The 21,118-nt window shown below is 44.4% G+C and overlaps 1 protein-coding gene across 2 annotated transcripts in view; it reads left to right on the forward strand.

Annotated features, from left to right (window-relative positions):
* The first annotated feature begins 1,136 nt into the window (after positions 1-1,136).
* The window catches only part of LOC311351634 (zinc finger protein 236), a 53,416-nt gene continuing 33,434 nt past the window's right edge, over positions 1,137-21,118 (forward strand). For both annotated transcript variants that reach the window (XM_084471811.1, XM_084471812.1), the window contains exons 1-13: positions 1,137-1,276; positions 2,985-3,149; positions 3,840-4,018; positions 4,602-4,732; positions 6,100-6,272; positions 9,741-9,863; positions 11,253-11,438; positions 12,865-13,042; positions 13,642-13,914; positions 15,933-16,136; positions 16,716-16,848; positions 18,870-19,130; positions 20,092-20,327. In XM_084471811.1, coding sequence (XP_084327937.1) covers positions 1,205-1,276; positions 2,985-3,149; positions 3,840-4,018; positions 4,602-4,732; positions 6,100-6,272; positions 9,741-9,863; positions 11,253-11,438; positions 12,865-13,042; positions 13,642-13,914; positions 15,933-16,136; positions 16,716-16,848; positions 18,870-19,130; positions 20,092-20,327 — 2,314 coding nt within the window. In that variant the 5' untranslated portion in view covers positions 1,137-1,204. The remainder of the gene's footprint in view (positions 1,277-2,984; positions 3,150-3,839; positions 4,019-4,601; positions 4,733-6,099; positions 6,273-9,740; positions 9,864-11,252; positions 11,439-12,864; positions 13,043-13,641; positions 13,915-15,932; positions 16,137-16,715; positions 16,849-18,869; positions 19,131-20,091; positions 20,328-21,118) is intronic.

A 21,118-nucleotide genomic window follows, 5' to 3' on the forward strand; every position in this document is an offset into this window, starting at 1 on the left:
GGAAGGAGTGATTGAGGCGGAATGATATTTATAACATCTCGGTGGCTCTACTTATTGGGTTCCAGTCCAATTTGGTGTCCGCGCAGGAAGGACGTGCCTCCCGCTTCGTTCTGTATTACGACTTTATTCATTCGCGTTTGTTACAATCGCAACGTTGGCGCTAACACTGCTGTGTTGCTGCTATACATGCTAACTCGCTAAAGCGTTAGCACTGTTTGTTTGGGTGGCCAGGGTGTTGAGAGACTCCCATCTAGCCGAGCAGTGCGCGGCAGTTGCGGCTGCTGTCCAACAATCAAATGTCCTCACCTGGCGCACAACAACCACACGTTAAGACGAGGATGCTCGTTGTGACCATTAGCTTGCTGCCCCGCAGGTGCCGTTGCTACTTGTGTTAAGTTCGGTGGCAGCAGGTGCCAGTGCTCGTCAATCATCATCAATTTGTGCGTACACAATAAACGCATACACTGTCTCACGGTTTTCAAGTCGTGGAAGTGCAAAAACGTGTGACAACCGGTGTAGAGTTGCCCACTCCAGATGCGATTTATGCGACGGAACGGTGCAGAAAGACCCTAGCTACTTTTGATGGGGCTCCGTAGATTACGTCAAGGGTCAATTCACTTTGCATGCAAGGGTCGCGCATGTCACTGCACACGTATCTCTTCGCTGTACAAATACAATTAAAGCGACTATTCAATGTACGTTGCTAGGCAGCGTGCACTGTGGGTGAGTGTGGGTGTAGGATAGTGATTGTAAGGGTTAAAGATGATGACAAATCTGGTCAAAAATGTGTTCTAAGTTGTAATTCTGCATGTTTTAATCTTGTATAAACCGACTATATGAATAATAAAAAAATCAATCTAATAAAGTTAGTAATTAATTTAATTTGTTATGTAGTAATAAACCGAGTAGATGACATAACAAATCAAACAACAAAAACTGCTCTTAAGAAACGGCATCAACATTTTCAGATGAAGGTAGAGGGGAGGATTATTACATTTATTTTCAATACAGTCTGGTTCGAAGTTGAATTATTCTTTATTAATAGCTAATAATAATGGGTGAAAATAAAGATGAAATGGAAGTTCTAGAGCTTCGGACCAACTATAGACATCTAAGCTCTTCTCCCTGAAAATCAGAAGACAACCCAAGTGAATCCAAGTCGGAGAACTGCAACGATGGAGAGGTCCGGGAGAAGACATGCAACATGTGCTCTCAGGTGTTCACCACAGAGAGCCAACTACAGAGGCATCTCCGCGACCACGAAGCCAACGACAAGGCAAGTCAATCCAGCACTTTGTAACCATGGAAACTATGTTGACGTGCTATACAAAACGCAGCACATACGTTCTCCCTTGGCTTCCTTTTTTTTTTTTGGCGTCATTATTCTACAGGCTTTGAATAGTGAATCCTAAATACTAATACTGTGTTTTAGATGACTTTGGATACTGTTATCCATAATTTAACTGATTGTGAACAAAAGTTACTAACTATGTTTTTCTATATACTTCCTCATGCAAAATGATATCCTAGTTGGAGCATTCAGACCGTGTTTCATTCAAGTCTATTAGGTAAAATCCATATTGGGCCAATAGTGAGTAAACAGAAAATATTGTAGCTTCAAATTATGGGTATCTCTCTGTTGGTTGGTTTTACTTTTGTGTGTTGGTCTTAAAGCGCTGGAGCTTGTGCTACCTAGAGGTAAGAGGTACTGGTGCAGTGTTCCAAGTGGGTGGGCAACATTACACAACTCTTGGTTGCTCTCCTTGGTTTGGCAAATGTGCAAGAATTGATGGTACACACCTGGCAGCCCGCAGCCAGTTACACTGAAAGGTCATCAAAAAACACTCACCACTGTGTTCTTACAAGTGTTTCAGAGATATTGACACAGTTTGGATGCATAATGAGCCTTTAGTAGCAACTCAAACAGCTCAAAAAAAATCTAAGACATGAAGGTTAAGTGGGTACGGCTGGGGGATCACCCAAGATGGACTGGAATTGGTGAATAATCAGTGCAGCTGTGTGACATTTTAACAGTATTTGAAATGTGAATGTTTCTAAGGTGCTGTTGGTACACACACGTCTGTCATATTTATGTGTGGGTGGTTTAATAGTGTTTGAGTTTCAAAATTAAAGTAGACTGATCGTTAGTGAGTGTGTGTGTGTGTGTGTGTATATTTGTTCTTAGAGCCAGTCACACAGTATTAAAGATTCAGTCCTCAATAATGTCTGACAAAATACTAACTTTTAAAGACCAAGTTTTTTCTTATGTGTGTATTCTTATTGTAAATGCACATTATTTGTGCTTGTTAATTTAGTATATTGTTTAGAGTATAATTCATAATATATTAATGAATACATATATTTTAATTCAATATGGGGGTTTACTATGTGTTTTTTTGTTAATACAGATAAAAAAACATTATCAGGAAGCTGCAAAACTGGCAGCCTCTCTCTGATGTCTAACAGCATACATTTTATTTGAATAGTGTAATAGTGTAAATTAATAGTGTATAATAATCATAATATGCATAAAAGCTCCATGCGATAGCTTGGAACTACGAGCACAAAAGGCTGTCCATTAACCGCTCTGTTTACTGAAATGTGAACACTTGTGTTACTGTGTTGTGTGTCACTGCTATCTTGTTTAAATTATCTCTTTAACAACCTCTCATTGCAATTTACTGATGCATACCTTACTGTTTTTGTTATTGCTCACTTCAGAATTCATAACATATATTAATTTTGAGACCAGTCCGTTCTTTTTTTATTGCAGGCAATTCAATTTAGTTTTTCTATTCTGCTTGAATCCTCAATCATCTGGTGGTTTTTAAAGGTACATAAATGCACATACAATTACTGTTTATTTAACCGCAGTGCCTCCCGATTCCAAAAGCACGGTTGAACTTGAGCGAATCCTGGTCTCCTGTGGGTCTCATAAATATTGTATTGTATTCTCCCTTGTTTCCTCGCTCTTGACCTTACAGCCTCACCGATGCGACCAGTGCCCCCAGTCGTTCAACGTGGAGTTCAACCTCACCCTTCACAAGTCCACGCACACGACCTCCGACCCCACCTGTCCTGTGTGCCATAAGAAGTTCTCCCGAGTGGCGAGCCTCAAAGCGCACATCATGCTGCACGAGAAGGAAGAGGTGAGTCCACTTCATGGTGGATGACTGAATACATGTTTTATTGAGAAAGGGTGCATGGTATAGAGCAGGGCGTCTCGACCTTAGGGTCACGATCCCATGTGGGGGCATGCTGATGGAGTTGCGGGAAATGTTCTCCGTCGGGACCTAGGACCATATGTATGGCAGAAGAACATTTATTATTATTATTATTATTATTATAATGATAATGACGACGATTATTATTATAGTGTATTTGATGAGATGGGGTCACAAAATGTAAAACCTGAAATGGGTTGCAGATCAAATAACGATGAGAACGCCTGACATAGAGGTTCAGGAGTCCAAAACGTCTCCAAACAAATCAATGCTGTAAAAGGTCCAAAATGAACTGTTCTGTTGAACCATTGAGGAACCAGTCTATTGAATTAAAACGTTACCCACTTTAGAAACCCGATTTGTTCAAGAGCAACGTGAACCTCAGCTTCACCACGTCCAAATGAAATGGGACCCAATTCTAAAAGAAGCTGGGGTTAGTTGATCTTGAGTAATGCTGTTGGTTTGGTTTGTAACTGCTCCCTCTGAGGACCTCGTATCATGGAGTGGAAGCCCACTTCGACATTTATTCAGCAAGTTCCTATCATCCGTTCCTTTATACCATTTTGCTGCCGCCGGTCACCAGCCCAATCCAATCAAACGCTGATCCTCCTACAGAACCTGATTTGCGGCGAGTGCGGCGACGAGTTCGTCCTTCAGAGCCAGCTCTCGGCCCACCTGGAGGAGCACCGCAAGGAGCTGTCTGGGGTCAAGGTGTACACCTGCAAGGCGTGCCGAAAAGAGTTCCTGACCTCAGCCCAGCTGAAGGAGCACATGAGGAGCCACGTCCGGATGAGGTGAGACACCTGGCGGTGGCGGCTGAGAGCGTTGCGGTCGCTCGACGACAAAGTCAAGGTTTTCTTGTGATTATCCAGGGAAGCGGCTCGCTGAGGAGTCACGGCTTCAGCTGGATACACACGGCCCAAAACACACCGGTGATCAGTCGCATCGCTTTAGAATGTCAATATAATGGCAAAGAGGAAGTTCAGGCCTGTATTAATGCGACGTTAGGCACTTTGATTTGCATTCGGTCGTTAACGGAGCTAACCTCGCTGACATCACGTGCAAGGGGAGAAACATTCTCAATATAGTTGAATCGCTAAAGGTTGGGTCGATGGGGGTTTAATCAAGTGAAGCGCCAGCAGTTTAGACTATAAACTAGGTCTGGGTGATATGGCTGAAAGACGTATCACGATATAACTCGATCATATTGATTGATAACTATTGATAATTTGAATGACTCAAAAATACTAGGAATTACCATGCTGGATTTAAACGCTTCTTTTTAACACTTAATATGACCTTCCACTGTTCTTCATTGATAAATACTCCAATGTCGAGTAAGATGTCTTCTTAAGATGGTTTGTGCTCACTCCCCAGAACACTCACCGCCAATACCAGGAACTACAAGAAATACATAGATCGGAGCGGCTTCACAAACAGCTGTCACCACTGTGGGAAGACCTTCAAGAAGCCCAGCCAGTTGGTCCGCCACATAAGAATACACACTGGTTAGTGCCGGCTTAGTGGATGCATATACAGTACATCCATTCATACATCCATTCATCCAGTCATCCATGCGTTGACCATCAAACCATCCATCAATTCTTCCATCCATCCATCCATCCACCTGATAGCTGAGAAGGGTAGCAGCTTCATGTTGTGTTACACGTCCGGCCTACAGGGGTCTTCAGTGATAAAAAAAAAAAGTTTTTTTTTTATGCTTTATTATAGAGATAGACCGAAATGTATGGGAGATAGAGGGGAGGACATGCAGCAAAGGACCACGGGCAGGAATCAAACCCGGGTCGCTGCGATCAGCACTGGGCCTTAATGTTACACTCTCTACCGGGGCGCCCCCTCCACTGACTTGTTTGAATTGATAACTCTAATTCAAGTTCAGTTCAAGAGCATTGCACTCACAACAGCAGCTGTTGTATAAACACCCTGTATTATTTTGTTTTGTCACACAATACAAATCACCTTATTGTTACCGTGTGGTACAATACATCAATAAATCATGAATTCTGCAAAGGTTGAACAAAAGTGCCGTGACCTTAATTTACATGAGAACCATGCCTACTTGGATCAAAATGAACACTACCAGACAGTTTTGTTATCTTTCATATAAATGTACCTCGAAGTACCTAATTATGCACATATTTTTCCCACTGATCTCCAGAATGTGCCTGACATTCAGAGTTGTTTTTCTTTGTCTGCTTCAAAGTGTAAGAGATGGCGGACGTACGTAATCGTTAAATCTTTTCAAACAACGTTTTTCTTTTTTAAATGTCACCCTTGTCATTGCTTGACTATGAAGCCAGCCCCACAAAAAATATAGAGACAGCATTGATGGATGGCTGCCAAGCAACGATGTCTCTCGGCTCGTGCGTCACGCCACTGTCACACCAGGGTTCAGATCACAGGGCCAGTGGCAGCCATACCGGAGCTCCTCCACATGTTCATTCGTCCAGTCTCCTGGCTGGAGGGCTAATGGGGGATAGAGAGTTCGGCTCCGTGCTCTGAATCCTAAGCAGATGTTTGTTGGAGTGACGGGGCAAAGGGTTGCTCGGGGCGTACATGTGTGACACTCAGGCGGGAAGCAAACAAACAAGCAAACAAACAGACACACATAAACACACAATATTTCACACACACACACACACACACACACACACACGCACACACACACAGTAAGAAGAGTTACATTTACACTTAACATTTTAACAGTGCAACACACTGCATTGAATGTGCACTATCAACAATCTCACTATAACACTTGTTGTTGCTCTTTGCTGCCATCCTTCCCCTTTCTTTCTCTCTCCTTCTCTCTTCATCTCTCTCCATCTCTTTCTCCATCTTTCTCTTCCGCTCAAAGGGGAGAGACCCTTCAAGTGCCCCCACTGCAGCAAGGCCTTCAACCAGAAGGTGGTGCTGCAGACCCACATGGTGAAACACACTGGGGAGAAGCCTCACCTCTGCATGTTTTGCCCTGCATCCTTCTCCCAGAAGGGCAATCTGCACTCCCACGTCCAGAGAGTCCACTCGGAGGTACAGAGGGTTGGTGGGCGGGTCGATGGCAGGGTGATGGTGTCTAACTGCTAAATGTTTTTCCTCCGAAGCAGCTGTAGTAAGGTTAAAGTCAGTCTCCAGCTGCAGAAACGCTATTGTAGTCAACTGTAGCATCTGTGTTTTTATGTGGAAAACCTGCATTTAACCTGAAATTAACATTTGGAACTGGCATTGCATTGCTTGTTTTAAGGAGCACTTGTTTGTCCTTTTGTAACCATCCAGTTTTCAGGATTGCGTAATTTCCATGTTTTTATTTCCATTGGGTGTTACACAAAGGTAGACACTTATGTGTATTAAAACACATGCTTCAACATAATCATTTAGAGTTATGATTCATAGGACCCATTCTTCTGAATTCCACAAATTAAAGCATTGTGCAGGTGTCTAAACAAATAAGACACCTGCATAATGTGTATTTGAATTATGTTATATCGTATGTATGGGCGTCGCCACAATATAATTGGGGGGGTCACGTCCCCCTCACCTTAAAAAAAAAAAGTAGTGTGGGTCCCCCCCAACATTTGCCATCAAAAATATTAGCGCATGACTGGTCTACTAGTCCAGTGTTTTTTCCATTGCTTCACAATCAAATCCGTTCCACTTTATCAGTAGGGGGTATACCCATATCAATAGAAATCCACTCCGCATTTTCATGGTTTTCTAACACACACAGCCGCATCATGCACGCATATTCAAAACATGCGAAGCAAGCCTGTTGAGAGTCGGCTCAACAAAAGCGACAGACTTCAGCAACAAAGTCATTGTCAAAATGACCAGCTTTAGCTGAAAAGGCTTTCTTTCTGTTCAGATATTTAGCCTATACTTTAGTGCCAGGTCATGTTGTTAACTTGTTAATTTAATCAAAAAAATGTAAACATAGCCTAGCCTACCAGGAAACCTGTGAGCCTAGGCTGGTCTCCAACATTGACTGTTCCACAGACGAGATGGACATAAGGAATTTTTAGTTTATTTCACCAAAATCCTTGCATTTTACTTGGTTTTGCAGTTGTATTTAGTCATTGTTTTATGTTCTGCAAGGCACTGAATTCTAAGGTTGATTCAAATTTAGGCTCTGAGTAGCCTATGTACACATTTTATCTTTCCTCCTAACTTTTTTTGGATTTTTTGATGCATGACATTAATGTAGGGCTATATGTTGCCTCATTCTTTTCTAATTCACTTAAAGTTGTCAGTGTCAGTCCTCTGTGTATTACACCAGAACATAATAGTAGCCAGTAACCGGCACACCACGCCGGTTCCAAGGATAAACAGTGAAAGAGGGAGATCATTTTAAATCTAAAAACATGGTAAAATGCACCAGAATGCGGGAAATTCTACTTCATCTACTTCTTTCAAAGTTTTCTGGAGGAGGACCCCCAGACCACCCGCAAAAATAAGTTCCCCCCCACACTCAAAATGATGCTGACGCCGTTGATCGTATGCAGTGTATTATACTAACCATATTAAGAAAGAGCAACAAACTGCTAAGCAGCTTGCTTCGTAAAGGTGCTGTAGGTAAGATTGAAGAATTATCTTTTTCTAATTTGTTAGAAACGGCATAGCCATCCATCAGCTATTAGTTGAAATGAGCTTTGAGAATATCTGCTTCAAGCAGACTTTTGCCTCTTGCTGAGCCAAGTGGGATTTTAAACTGCACCCAGAGCATTCCTGACCAATCGGAATGTCTTTTCCTTGATTGATTTGGATATTCTATCTTGCGTTTGTGTGTGTGTGTGTGTCTTGCATGTGTGTGAAATGCAACACTTCTCAATAGAGGTGAACCGTAGGGAGGCACACACATTTCTTGGGTTGTTTAGTTTAAAAATATCCTCTCTCTTTGCTGCTCTCTCCCATTACCACCCTCAAATTGTACCTACAGCAGCTTGAATGCACCATTCAATAGTTTTAAAAAAGGTTCTTCGTCATAGAACATGCCTCCCTAATCTCCTTTGTCTGACTCAGTCTGAGCATTTTCGATCAGTCAGTGTCTCCATATGGCAAGGTTTTTTTTTCTTCTCTTTAGCATCTTAACAGACAAAGAGATACAGACATATTATGTGGCCCACTTCTACAGTGATATGTCATTTGTGACGTCCCTACCAGGAGAAAGAGCCTGGGGGTAGTTTTGATTCATCTTAGTACCTCCAGCACCAGGACCCCAGGGGTCCTCACAACACGCCGTCTGTGCACAGAAGACCATTTAGGACAAACAACTTAAACACACACACACACACACACAGTTTTGAATAGCTCCCATATTTAACATCTCCTGTTAGCACAGCTGCAGTTAAGTGAAACCCCAGGGATGTTCCAATCAATTGTTTTCTCCCAGAGTCTTGGATACCTCTCCTAACCACTTTGTCTTCTGCTCTCATAGATTAAGCTGTCTAAAGATTGGTTTTAGTCCAAAGCCCACAAAAACAAAAATCCTGTGAAAATCCAGACTGGACATATTGTTATCCTGCCAACAGGATTGCCTGGAGATGTTGGTCAAATGCATGTAGAATAAGCAGCATTTAAATATGAGAGAGAGAGAGAGAGAGAGAGAGAGAGAGAGAGAGAGAGAGAGAGAGAGAGAGAGAGAGAGAGAGAGAGAGAGAGAGAGAGAGAGAGAGAGAGAGAGAGAGAGAGAGAGAGAGAGAGAGAGAGAGAGAGAGAGAGAGAGAGAGAGAGAGAGAGAGAGAGAGATCACATCAATGAACTCAACGTTGCAGGTCAGTGAAGCTGAGTTTCCTGTTCAACGTGTTAAATGACTGGGCCTCCTCCATTGTCTTTGGACCCACCTGGACCCAACAAGCCAGATATATATGCAAATTAATGGATATCCAATTCAGTTGTCAGTTGTCCTCTCCAAAAGTGACAAGGTGTTTACACAGCCTCAGCCACTGCACACACACACACACACACACACACACACACACACACACACACACACATACCGTCTATTTGACAACATTTATTTGGAAAAGTGTCATTACAGGGTGTCATTAGGCATTACGGGGGCTTTTGTCATACCGAGCAAAGTGCCAATGATGATGGCTGACCGGTTGATTCAATAAGCAGTGGAAATTCAAACAGCAGGGCCAGTTGAATAATGCATCTTATTTGCGGTGTGTTCGTCAATGGCGCTTTCCTGAGAGGACACGGCCCCTAGTAACAACTGGCTTTATGAATAAATTATGGTCAGACGTTATTTGTGAAGCGACTCACGACCAAACACACGCGCAGAGAGATACGAGAGTGGAAAGCGGCGTTATTTGTTCCCCGCATGTTGATGCAAAGAAAGGATCAAGCCAAACATGGTTCCCTGGGTCCTTTCCCAATCTGAGATGGATGGAGCCGCTCCTTGTGATTATGCAGGGCTGTTGAGGGGGGGTCGGCCTGCAGCCACAGGGCTAACTGAGGATAATAGCCATCCGGTCTGTGTTTTCCTGTGCTCCCTCTCAGACCAAAGGCGTGCCACTGTTCCCCTGCATGGACTGCAGCTGTGTGTTCAAGAAGCTGGGCAGCCTGAACGCCCACATCAGCAAAATGCACATCTCCATGATCGAAGAGCCTTCCAGCACCTCGGTGAGAACCCAGTAGAGCGCAGAGCATCAAAGCACAGAACACAAACCTAGAGATTTTTTTAAAGAAAATGTTTTATATGGCACCCACACAAAAATATGATTTATCCTTCCTTGAAGATAGGCAGCAAAACGTAACAGGCTGTTTTATGTGCCTTCCCCAGAACTAAATATTTGCTTGTCTTTCATATTGGGCCATGATTTTGGGTTGTTTATTTGTATTATTTGTCACATCAAAAATAGGGACAGTACATCACCCGCTCCAATTTCATGGAATTGCACACAGACTATTTTTCTACTTCTCTACTTTCTCTGGGGGAAATTAATGTTAAGACAATGCCCTGCATACAAAACAATTTGTCAAACCCATGTTTCCATGAGAAACCAACATAATGAATGTTTTTCAGGACCATGCATCTTTCTTGCCCCAAGCCAATTAACATGGCAGTCTGACTGAAGTCAATTCAGACTCCAATGAACTCAATGGATTAATTGGAAGTTCAGCCCCTCTTGTGAATAATAAACAACAATAAATAAATAACAAATGCGTTGTTTTAAGTAGCTCACGTTATGATAATTTGATCTTCTGTGTCATTACTGGCAGTACTTACAATTCATCTTACATTGATGGCATTTAAGATGCTAAATGCTAAACACACGATTGGTCATTATTTCTGTTTCGTCAGGGGCCATAGAGGAGGGGGGGGGGGGGGGGGGGAAGGGGGGAAGGGGGAAGGGAGAAGAGAGAAGAGAGAGGAGAGAGAGAGAGAGAGAGAGAGACTTAACATACATTTATTGAAATGAAAATCTTGCCCCTTTAAGACAATCTTAGTGCAAGTCCCCTTGGAATTATTGTGCCACTTTAAAATGTGTACCAGTGTGGATACAAAAATGGCAGGCCTTTAATACAAATATCGGCCTGCTAAACTGCACCTCCACCCGTGAACATTTGGAAGATTATCTGCCAGATGTGCACTCTCTTTGTGACTCTGTTAAGCAATTAAGAGTTTATTTTGTTCAAATTTGTTCGAAATCATGATTCTGCAACTTACTCAACTCTTTCTCTTTGACTTTGACTTTCTCTTGGAAAATAGTCGATGAAGCTTGGCCTGCTGCCAACAACTCACAAATACAAAATGTTAATTCTCCACTTAACACTACTTATCGCCTTCAAACTTCGATCAGAAAGTGTTGGATTCTCGAAGTAACACTGCTAGCCCCCACCCCCCCTGCCCCAAAAACTTTAAACAAAAAGTCTTATAATCAATGCCCCTGGAGCAATAACTGCCCAAAAAGTGTTATCACCACAGAGAAGGGCACGCGTGATCTCCTGCAAACTCCACCTGTGCACGTTGTGTGGGTGAAGCTCACCTCTCCGCCCTGCCTCTGACAGGAAGCGGAGGCGGCGGGCCAGGCGGCGGCGTCGGGGTCGGAGGGCGGCCAGGAGGGCGTGACCGACGTCATCCAGCAACTGTTGGAGCTGTCGGAGCAGGTCACCAACGAGCCGGCCCCGCCCCAGCCCGCCCCGGAGCCGCCTATGGAGACCCTGGAGACCGCCATCAACCAGGACATCTTGCAGGTGACGCACGCACGCACGCACGCACGCTCGCGCGCGCGTGCACACACACACACACACACACACACACACACACACACACACACACACACACACACACACACACACACACACACACACACACACACACACACACACACACACACACACACACACACACACACACCGGCACACACCTAATCACCTAGGACTCACAGAAGCACATATACACATATACAGGAGCGCACGCACACACCCACAGATTTGCATACACACATACAGATACGCAGGAGCACACGTATTCGTGCACTCACACGTGCATGCACTAGGCCTGGGCGATATTGCTGAAAGACGTATCACGATATAACTTGATCATATTGAACGATATCGATAACTATTGATAATTGTAGTGACCTAAAAAGACTACGAATTACCATGCTGGATTTAAACACTTCTGTTTAACACTTAATATGACCTTCCACTGTTCTTCATTGATAAATACTCCAATGTCGATACAACAATGAAAAACACTCAAATATTGTATAAATATAAGTATGGAGCCGTGTTTGTGTAACAAACCCAGCTGCAAGATTCGGTGGTCCAGTCTCTTATCGATATATATATTGAACACGTTTTATATTGATATTGATCAAAAGTCTATCACGATACGATAATTTGTTTTATTGCCCAGGCCTAGCATGCACACACATATACGTGTACACAATCACACACACTCAGACTCTGTCTCAAACACACTCTTTCTCACACACTCCTCCCTCACAGTAGCTGTCAGCTTAGCCTACATAATTAAGTGGAAGTGTTTGAGCTCAGGAGATCCACCTCATCAACAGTGGGTGGTGGAGTGCTGAAATACCCTTTTGCGTCCCCGTGGCTCAATCGCTCTTCAAAGTGGTAGAGGTTGAATCAGAGATAAAAGGGATGGCAGTTCCACAGGAAGATATCTAGATGGCTGCTGCCGCGGCGGTGAATGGCGCATCAGCTCCCTGGGACACAATAGGCAGTGATTCGGAGAGAGAGGCTTTGGGGTGAATTCATTACTCTATAATGTGTCTTTTTAAAACACAGCTTTTCAATCATCCCAAAATCTGGATGTTTTTGTGTCACTTTGAGAAATTAAGATATTGCTGGTTTTATTACAGGGAATAGATGTGGAACATGCCGTTTACTTTCAAGGGATCAGGTTTTTTTCACCTTTATCGACTTTTCCTAAATTAGTCTTGAATTGCAGTTGATTATGGCACTAAAGGAGATAAAACTGTCCTAATTATTAACACACCCATGATCACACTGTTTTATCAAAATTGCAAATGCATGGCGACACATGCTTTGTACACATGTGAAAGCAATGTGTTTGACAGATGAGGAATTTAGTCAAATACTTAATGTGCTTTTTGGTCCATATTTTAAATACAAACCATGTGGTCCACAGCAAGCTCTGGAGAACAGCGGCCTGAGTGTGGTCCAGTCCCAGAGCAGTGGAGCCCCCACGCAGTCCCAAGGCCAGCCAACAGAAGGCGCCACCGCAGATAACAAGAAGACACTCGGCCAGGATAAGTCTGCCAAAGAGAGGAAAAGGAGCATATTCAGAAAGCCAATACAGATGCCAGGTAGGATATGGCTCGCCAGTCCTTTAGTCTGAGTTGTATTTCCCATTCTTTGAACATTTCAATCCAGACACCGTTTGAATGTTTAAGGGCGAGGTGTATGTCTAAACGCGTCTACTTTATCTTCACTTTGTCTTCATTGTATGGATGATTATCTGATGAATTGATCAGCAGGAAATTTAGCTAATCCGATTTTGATAATTGATTCATCATATTGGTAATATATTTGAGTACAAACATTTTGGCTCAATGCTGCAGTTCAATTCAAAGTTTAGTTAATGGATCCATTTAGTTCATGGATCATGATAAAAGGAATGGTTTAGTTTTTCCTGGCCGCTAGGAAAATTAAGCACATTAAGACATCATTTTGGACTCTGGTAACTTTTGCTATTATTGAAGGGCATTTAATAAACACAATTATAAATTGATTGATTCGAGGGGAGGGAGGGCAATCGATAGATTAATCATCTATGAAAATCGTTAGCTGTATACTCTTGACTCACTGAATCCATCTTGATTCTTTAAGAGACATGGCAGCCATGTTTTACAACCCTCCCCCTCCTCCTCCTCCACCTCCTCCACCCTCCCGCTCCTCCCGCCAGGCTCCATCCGGGAGGAGAACGGCGTGCGCTGGCACGGCTGCCCCTACTGCGCCAAGGAGTTCAAGAAGCCCAGCGACCTGGTGCGCCACATCCGCATCCACACCCACGAGAAGCCCTTCAAGTGCAAGCAGTGCTTCCGGGCGTTCGCCGTCAAGAGCACCCTCACGGCGCACATGAAGACGCACACGGGTGTCAAGGCCTTTGAGTGCCCGTATTGCTTCAAGTGCTTCTCCACCTCGGGCAGCATGAAGGTGCACATGCGCCTGCACACTGGTGAGCCATGGCTGGGTTGGGGTGGGGAGGCATTGGAGGTGCTGAGCTCAGCGGATGGCAGCATGGATGGATGACACCCACTGACGAGTGGGGGGGGGGCGGGGGGGGGGGGAGAAAAGCACATTCTGTTTCGTTATTTAATTATGTATTTGGGGCCCTCAGATAATCCAACTCGACTCAATCCATAATTTGTGGCATTAACAACGCTTTTATTGCAGAGCAGATTGTGGACGGATCCCTAGCTCTAGCTATCGTAAAATAAAGCTCTGCTCTTTGACTACCGACGAGCAGATGCGCTTGAAAGTGTCTGCCATTTCCGAACCTATTGTTGCCAATGGTTATTACACGGCAGCAGGAACCACATTGTGTATGGAGACACTTAATGGGTAGTGAGTCCATGTTATTTACAGCCTCAAAACGCTGCAGTGAGACTTCATGTCGCCCTAATTTTCAGCAGAGCTGAGTGAATTATATAGGCAGACAATGGCCTTCATGGGCACCATAAGCCAGGGCTTATGGCTTATGGTGGGCCTCTCAAGCCAGGGCCTCTCATTTGCATCCATATGTTTGATTACAGTGTATTTTGTACCAATGGCCTCAAGTGTATATATTTGTGCTCTAATTATTTGCCAAATATGCCAAGCCTCTGGTTTAAAATAAAGGGTCAGGGTAATTTCTTTGCAAGATGCTTTTTAATTGCGCGCTACGTTTTTAATTGGATGCGCGGCGATAATGACTCCCTTTCCCGACTCCACGCTGAAAATGCTGTAATCGATTTTGCCGTCGCTTTACATGAGATGACCTTTATTCGTTGGCGTTGGTTTTCTTTGGCTCGGATGCCTCACACCCCCATCACAAACGTGTGTGGGGTTATGAATTCAAACCCCCTTGCCAAGAGTATTGTTTTGTTTTGTTGTATTATTTTTCTCGAGGTGGGCAATTTGTTGAGTTCATCATTACCAAGAGCATCATCTTCTTATCGCCAAACAAAGAGCTCTCCGCATGGCGGAGAACACATCCCATGTTTTGTTTATTTTTAGTTTATCAGTGTTAACCCACGGGCAGTGTCCTGGGACACTGACCTGGGAGATGTTATGAAATAATGGAGGAAATTATAGGAAGCAAAGAAGCCGTAACACCCCATGACAATTACCGATCCATTACCACCGCCACTATCCATAACCACCACCACTATCATCTGTCAACATAACTGGTTTAAAAAAAAAATGTTTACTCCATATGGTGGCTTTTCCTGGGGGTTTTCCTTTTCCTGGGGGTTTTCCTTAGTTCCTTAGTTTCCTGGTTTTCCTTACTGTCATACGCTGGCATAGAATTTGTTCAAATGTTTGCTTTCCATAACCTCTTTCCATTGGCTCCTTCTGGGACAAAATAAACACAACGTACATCATTTAAAGCATCGATGCAGAGGAAGTAATCAAATTGCACCAATGAGGACTGGTCACTGCAATATTAATTTAACTGAATGTTTGATTAAGTCACCCAGACACATTTTTTCCCTCCCCTCATCTCTCCAATCAACTCAATTACCCTAAATTGTCCCATGGGGAAATTTGTGTTGGTTCATGCTGCCATTAAAATACATCAGGCAACAACCTATCAACAACCTGCCAAAGTGAATAAATGTACCACCATCAATCTACTTTTTTCTAATTTTGCAAAAGTGCGATTTTTGTAGCTGCCAAATAATGCAATTGCTCATCCATTAGCTGTTGGCAGGGGTACATTTTCGACCTGGCTCCCAAGGCACGATATTGCCTCTAGCTTATAATATCGCACATCCCTAATGTTAAACCTTTAGAAGCAATATTCCATCATGTCTCAATTGCAATTGTGTTGTTCCAAGAAACAAAGTATCGCTTGGTTATTGATCCAATGGGATTGTGGTTGTATTCCCTCCAGGCGTGCGCCCGTTCCCACATCCCATTGTCTTGTTGGAAGAAACGAGGCAGCGTTTGGTTATTGATATGATGTGCTTATTGTTGTATATTCCTCTCAAGGCGTGCGCCCATTCAAGTGTCCTCACTGTGACAAGTTCTTCCGAACTTCGGGCCACCGGAAGACGCACGTCGCCTCGCACTTCAAGAACCTGCAGCTGAAGAAACACAAGTTCCCCCGCAAAGCCAACAAAGCCAAGGCGTCCAAGAACAGCCTCCCCCTGTCGGACATCCCCCTGCAGGAACCCATTCTCATCACAGACCTGGGTGAGTCCATTTGGGTACATGTCAAGACACTTCTGTCCACTTAAGGTCAATTTGGGAACATGTCCTGACACTTCTGTCTATTTAAGATCAATTTGGGTACATGTCGAGACATTCCTGTCTACTGTGAGTCAATTTTGCGAACATCTCAAGACACTTCTTTCAACTTAAAGTCGATTTCGGTACATGTCATCATGACTCTTCTGTCCACTTTGAGTCAAATTGACTACATATCATGTACATATCATGACCCGTCTGTTCACAAACTAGATTTGGGTAAATGTTGTTAGGGAGCAGGTGGACATTGGGGATTGAACCCAGAACCTTTCGGTTGGTGGATGAACACCCATGCCAATATACTACCCTCCCCCCTTCATAGTGATAAAAAACAATAATAATCAGGATTGTAAGGATATTAGCAATATTAAAGACAATAATAGCAATAATATTAGTAATGATCATAATAACAATATCCACAATAAAAGTGGTAGCGGTGAGAAGAAATCAATCATAATATGTTCAAATCTTATTTTGGGTGTAGTGCTTTTTAATTTCCTGTGTTTTTGGTCTTTCTCCATGCAGGGCTGGCCCAGTCGCAGAGCGCTCGCCTGGGCCTGCAGCAGTACCTGGAGATGGTGGGCATCGACCGGCCCTACAAGTGTCAGTTCTGCAACAAGGCCTACAAGAAGTCCAGCCACCTCAAACAGCACGTCAGGTGCAGTGTGTTCAAAATACCCCTATCTCTAGCATTTAGTTTTTTTACGCCCCCTCATCACCAGCCTTGTGATATTATCCTGATATCTGCCTCTGGTCTTGGCTGGGCAGGAATTGTTTTTTGAAATATTGCCTCGGCCTTCCATTGCTCGCTGATCAGAGGGACTCATGTGTTCTCTCCGCTCTTGCCAAATCTTTTTGGAAGTAAAGCAAATACCTATTCTCATGTGAGAAAAGCCTTCTGTGCAGATTTCTGTTCATCTTCAGTCTATTTTGGATAACAACTCTTTTGGTTGCTTAACTCTCCTCAGGCACATGCAAACTCGTGAGACTGAGATGGTCTCAGGAGGCTACCTCACCGTACTCCTACAGTAAACAGTGTGGATTTCAGACTGTAATTGTCGCATTGGCTTGACAGAGGGGGGCCATTGTCCTGAAGGGTGTTCTTTAAGTGCTAGTTCTAAATCTAGCGTCCCATATATCTGTCATCGTCACCCATCCATCTCTCTCTCTGCCTCTCTGTCTCTATCTGTCCATGCCTTTGTCTCTGTCTCTCTCTCTCTTTCTCTCTCCATTTCCATCTCCATATTCAACACTGTCAGTTCAGAGAGAGGAGATGAAGGCTGCGGGCCAAATGAGGAGATAATGGAACGGTTTTCTGAGGCATGATTTGAAAGGGGTGGGGGGTGGGGAGGGTAACACACTGGAAGACTGGAAGGCTTTTTTTTTTAAAGTGAAAGATCTCAAAAGAGATGAGAAAAGAGCAATTTTGGCCGGAGAGATGTTCCTCCCTCTGGCAAACCCATGATTGTAAACTTATAACAAATCAAGCTAGCCAATTATGTGTGATGAGGGGGAGGCAGAAACCACATTCAAACTTTGAGTCTAGCTTTACGGAAAAGTAATATTCATTATGTAGTCTGATGGGGATGTAAAAAATCAAAATACAGTGATTAAAATGCTTTTTATACTTTTTATGTGTTTTTTAGGGCACACTCACACTAGGCCATCTGTACCGTGCCCGAGTACGTTTGCCCCCTAAAGTCTAGATCGTTTGGCTAGTGTGAGCACGCCATCCGCACTCAAGTACAGTTAAACTCTACACGCACGGTTATGCAACCTATATGTACAAGAGGCAACCGTACTCAGGCCCAGTTGAGATTGCCTAGTGTGAGCACAGGCCAGCGGCACAGTGGAGGGCGGGGGGCAATCGTACTTGGGTACGGTACAGGGCAACTTTGCCTAGTGTGAGTGCGCCCTTAATAAGATTACTTTAACTATGTTAGATTTAGTATTCAGCCCGTATTACTCATGTCTATGAAGCTTCCCTTTCATGGAAATTATTTCTCCATCTCACTCACAAATTCATGACTTCCAGAGACCACACAGAACCGACTTAAATAGTCTTACCAGTGGGGCTTAGGTTAAAAGTTTTTCCTTTTTTTTCTCATGGTGGGTGACCCCGTATGGTGACCTTGGCTAGAGCAGATTAACCTTAAGAAGAAGTGAGAAATCGCTAATGCTTCCGGATAGTACCGTGCCCTTTCCATTGATGGGGAAAGGGGCCGTTCTGAAACTATGTTTTATTGTAATTTCTCTCACTCTCTCTCTGCCACACTTCAGTTCAACCAGGGCAGGGATAAACTGTCATTGCTACGGACCGATAGGAGCGTCTGAAGAGACCCAAATGAAGACCACAGCAACATGAGCTAGTGGGATTACAGATCGACAATATGAACAGCATAAAGCATACATATTGGGCCTCAACCGGGAGGAACACGACACTACTCACTTACCACTCACACTGCCCCATTAACGTCCATCACTTTCTATTGTTGTGAAATGAGATGTGTGTGTGTGTGTGTGTGTGTGTGTGTGCGCGCTCGTACATGTGTGTTTTGCGTGTGTGTTCTTTGAGACTGTTTTCTGAGACTGGGGTGTTTGTTCTGTGTGTGTGTGTGTGTGTGTGTGTGTGTGTGTATTTGAATGTCTGTGTGTGTGTCGTCTCCCCCCCCTCCTCAGGTCCCACACAGGGGAACGGCCCTACAAATGCATCCAGTGCAGCCGGGGCTTCGCCTCGTCCGGCGTGCTGAAGGCCCACATCCGCACCCACTCGGGCCTGAAGGCCTACAAGTGTCTGATCTGCGACACCACCTTCACCACCAGCGGCAGCCTGCGGCGTCACATGACCACGCACAGCGACCTGCGGCCCTACATGTGCCCCTACTGCCAGAAGACCTTCAAGTCTTCGCCTAACTGCAGGAAGCACATGAAGACACACAGGTGTGTGTGTGTGTTTGTGATTGTTAGATTTACTTTTGTTGATGTCCATGGTTGTCGTAAGAAAGTGATGTTATTGTTGGCGACGTTAAATGCCTAGTGACTTTGACCGTCTCCTGGATAATGATAATGTTGATAAAGCTAATCGCTCGCAATCCTGTCTCATCGAGGAATAAATACTGTACTCAACAACAATAGTCACTTAAGTGATGTGCCCATCCTTCGAAGAAATAACCTGGTGAGGAGGAGGGAGATCATGAACAATTTGAACAATTATCTCTATGCAGGAATAGAGAGATCTATATTAGGTAAGTGGACATAAGATAAGCACGGATTGATTTGCGTAAACTGTAAACAATGCGTTTAAAGCATGCCGACTTGAGTCGATTTGATTGCTTCTTGTGGGAAGTTAATGATGCTATGATTACTGCCTTGCACTGCAGTCAATTTCATATTGATTACCCCATAGCGCAACTGAAGGCCAAATTACACTTCTGCTTCTCAGAGACCTGTTCACAGCCTTCTGGCCGGTCGCTCACCTGAACATACGCAAAGACTTGCAGTCCTCCCAGGGGTTAGGGGTTAGCAATGTGGTCGTGCCCACTTAGTGTTGATTGGTCAAGCAGGAAACAGGCAAAGGGGGCAACCAGACAGAAAAAAAAATGTAAGCAATATTTTCAGTTTGTTGCGATTCACCAACCGCTTTTGGAACAGCGATCTATAACTTTGTCGACATCGTTCCACTGGCGCAGGCTCCGTCTCGCCATTCGCTCTCCAGGTTTGCTCGTCGGTTGGTTGTACATTTGGGGTTGGAATCGCTTTACCGCCGTCTCGTGTGGAGGACAAAACGCAGAGAAGTCCCCCAAAGACCCGTCACTACGATGATCTATCGCAAACGCACTTTACGTAGAACTTTAGTGGTGAAAATATCAACAACAAAAAAAAAACCCTTCCCGACACCCAGGTACGAGCTGGCCCAGCAGCTGCAGCCCCAGCCCCCTGAAGACTCCCTGGGGGGGACCACCGTGTCCCACGAGATCCAGGTGGAGATCGAGGATGAGGACCTCGAGGCCCAGGCGGCCTCCGGGGGCGCCGAGCAGCAAGGCATGCTGGGACTAGACCAGGCACAGGTGGTGGGCGGCGGTCAGCAGGTGACTCTGGAGGCGGAGCTAAGCGAGCAGCCGCTGATCCAGAGGGAGGGTAAGGCCGTCGAGCCGACACTTTTCATCTGGCCGTGTCTCCCATTTCTCTTCCCGGAAACACTTCTCTTCTCTTCCTCTCCGCGGGTCATGAGCCCGGAAATGCGGAGGCGCTGATTATCAGCACAGGATAAACCCATCCAAATCCTTTTCTCCAGACGTACTTGTGATTGCGTTTCACCCTTCCTTCAGTCAATCTGTGTCAATGTGTGTGTGTGTGTTTATGTATGTTTGTGTGTGTGTGTGTGTGTGTGTGTGTGTGTGTGTGTGTGTGTGTGTGTGTGTGTGTGTGTGTGTGTGTGTGTGTGTGTGTGTGTGTGTGTGTGTGTGCGCGTGCGCTAATAAGCTTAGGTTTATCCCGAGCACCATTATTCCTCCTCATTAATCACAAGCTTGTGGGGAAGGCTTATGTAATTACGACATATGGACTTTTGAATGTTGAAGGTTAATTGCATCAACTGGATTTGCATGAAAAGTATGCAGCCCCCGGTCCCCGATTGGCTCACGTTGCTATAGCTCGTGTTGATTCTACTCCTCCTAGCGCCAATGTCAAGGGCTGTGTTAAAGCAATGCTGCTCTGTGTCCCTTTGAGCACCTCAAAGGAGTGGCTGGACAAACCACTGTGCGTGAAGTGCTGGTCATATCCAGTGCAAAACAATCCCCCCCCCTCCCCCCCTTTTTCTTTATTGTCCGGACTGAATGCATGTATAACCCCCCCGCCCGCCATCCCTTCTCAGCATTCTCAGCATCGGCTTTTTGTCTGCTTTTTTCTTTATTCTTTACAATCCAAAT

Source organism: Micromesistius poutassou, assembly GCF_964030765.1.
Source record: "Micromesistius poutassou genome assembly, chromosome: 8".
NCBI classification, from domain to species: Eukaryota; Metazoa; Chordata; class Actinopteri; order Gadiformes; family Gadidae; genus Micromesistius; species Micromesistius poutassou.